General features: G+C 40.1%; 1 protein-coding gene across 1 annotated transcript in view; it reads right to left on the reverse strand.

The window, feature by feature from the left end:
• Window positions 1–458: 458 nt before the first annotated feature.
• LOC146480191 (uncharacterized) overlaps window positions 459–496 on the reverse strand; it is a gene marked incomplete at its 3' end in the record, with an annotated part of 3,817 nt that continues 3,779 nt past the window's right edge. Inside the window, exon 2 of the mRNA XM_085109959.1 lies at window positions 459–496. This exon is cut by the window's right edge and continues 253 nt beyond it. Coding sequence (XP_084966085.1) covers window positions 459–496 — 38 coding nt within the window.

Here is a 496-nt window from a genome sequence, read left to right on the forward strand (position 1 = left end):
CTCGTACCGCCCGAGTACAAAAAAAAGAGACCGATATTACTTAGCTCGTGGCCTGGAGTCTTATTTCTCGGCCCATCGCGACCAAAAAAATAAAAAAGAATTTGATAACGCTACGGAAAGCTTAACTCGTGCCGCCTTACGGCCCGAGTAAACAGCTTTAGTTACGGTGGCGCCATCCTATGGAACAGCCTTTCATGCGACGTAAGGCAAGCAGAGTCCTTAGGGCAATTCAAAAGTACTCTAAGGCACGGCATTCATGGAAAGCAGCTTTTTATTAATTTTGATATCTACATCGTTTATTAGTGAATTATTATTATCTGTTATGATTTATTTAGTTATAGCTGATGAATTGTCCGTGATTAAGTTAAGGTTAAATAGATATATAAATAAATGAAATAAAATCTCCTGAGTAAGGAAATATGGTTTTTAGCAACATGAGTGCCCGAAAGCTGACATACCTTTTTCTCCCTTGACCCCTGGTGCTCCAGGATCTCCC

The sequence above is a fragment of the Pavona decussata genome, unplaced genomic scaffold, assembly GCF_977016875.1.
Source record: "Pavona decussata unplaced genomic scaffold, jaPavDecu1.1 SCAFFOLD_54, whole genome shotgun sequence".
Classification (NCBI taxonomy): Eukaryota; Metazoa; Cnidaria; class Anthozoa; order Scleractinia; family Agariciidae; genus Pavona; species Pavona decussata.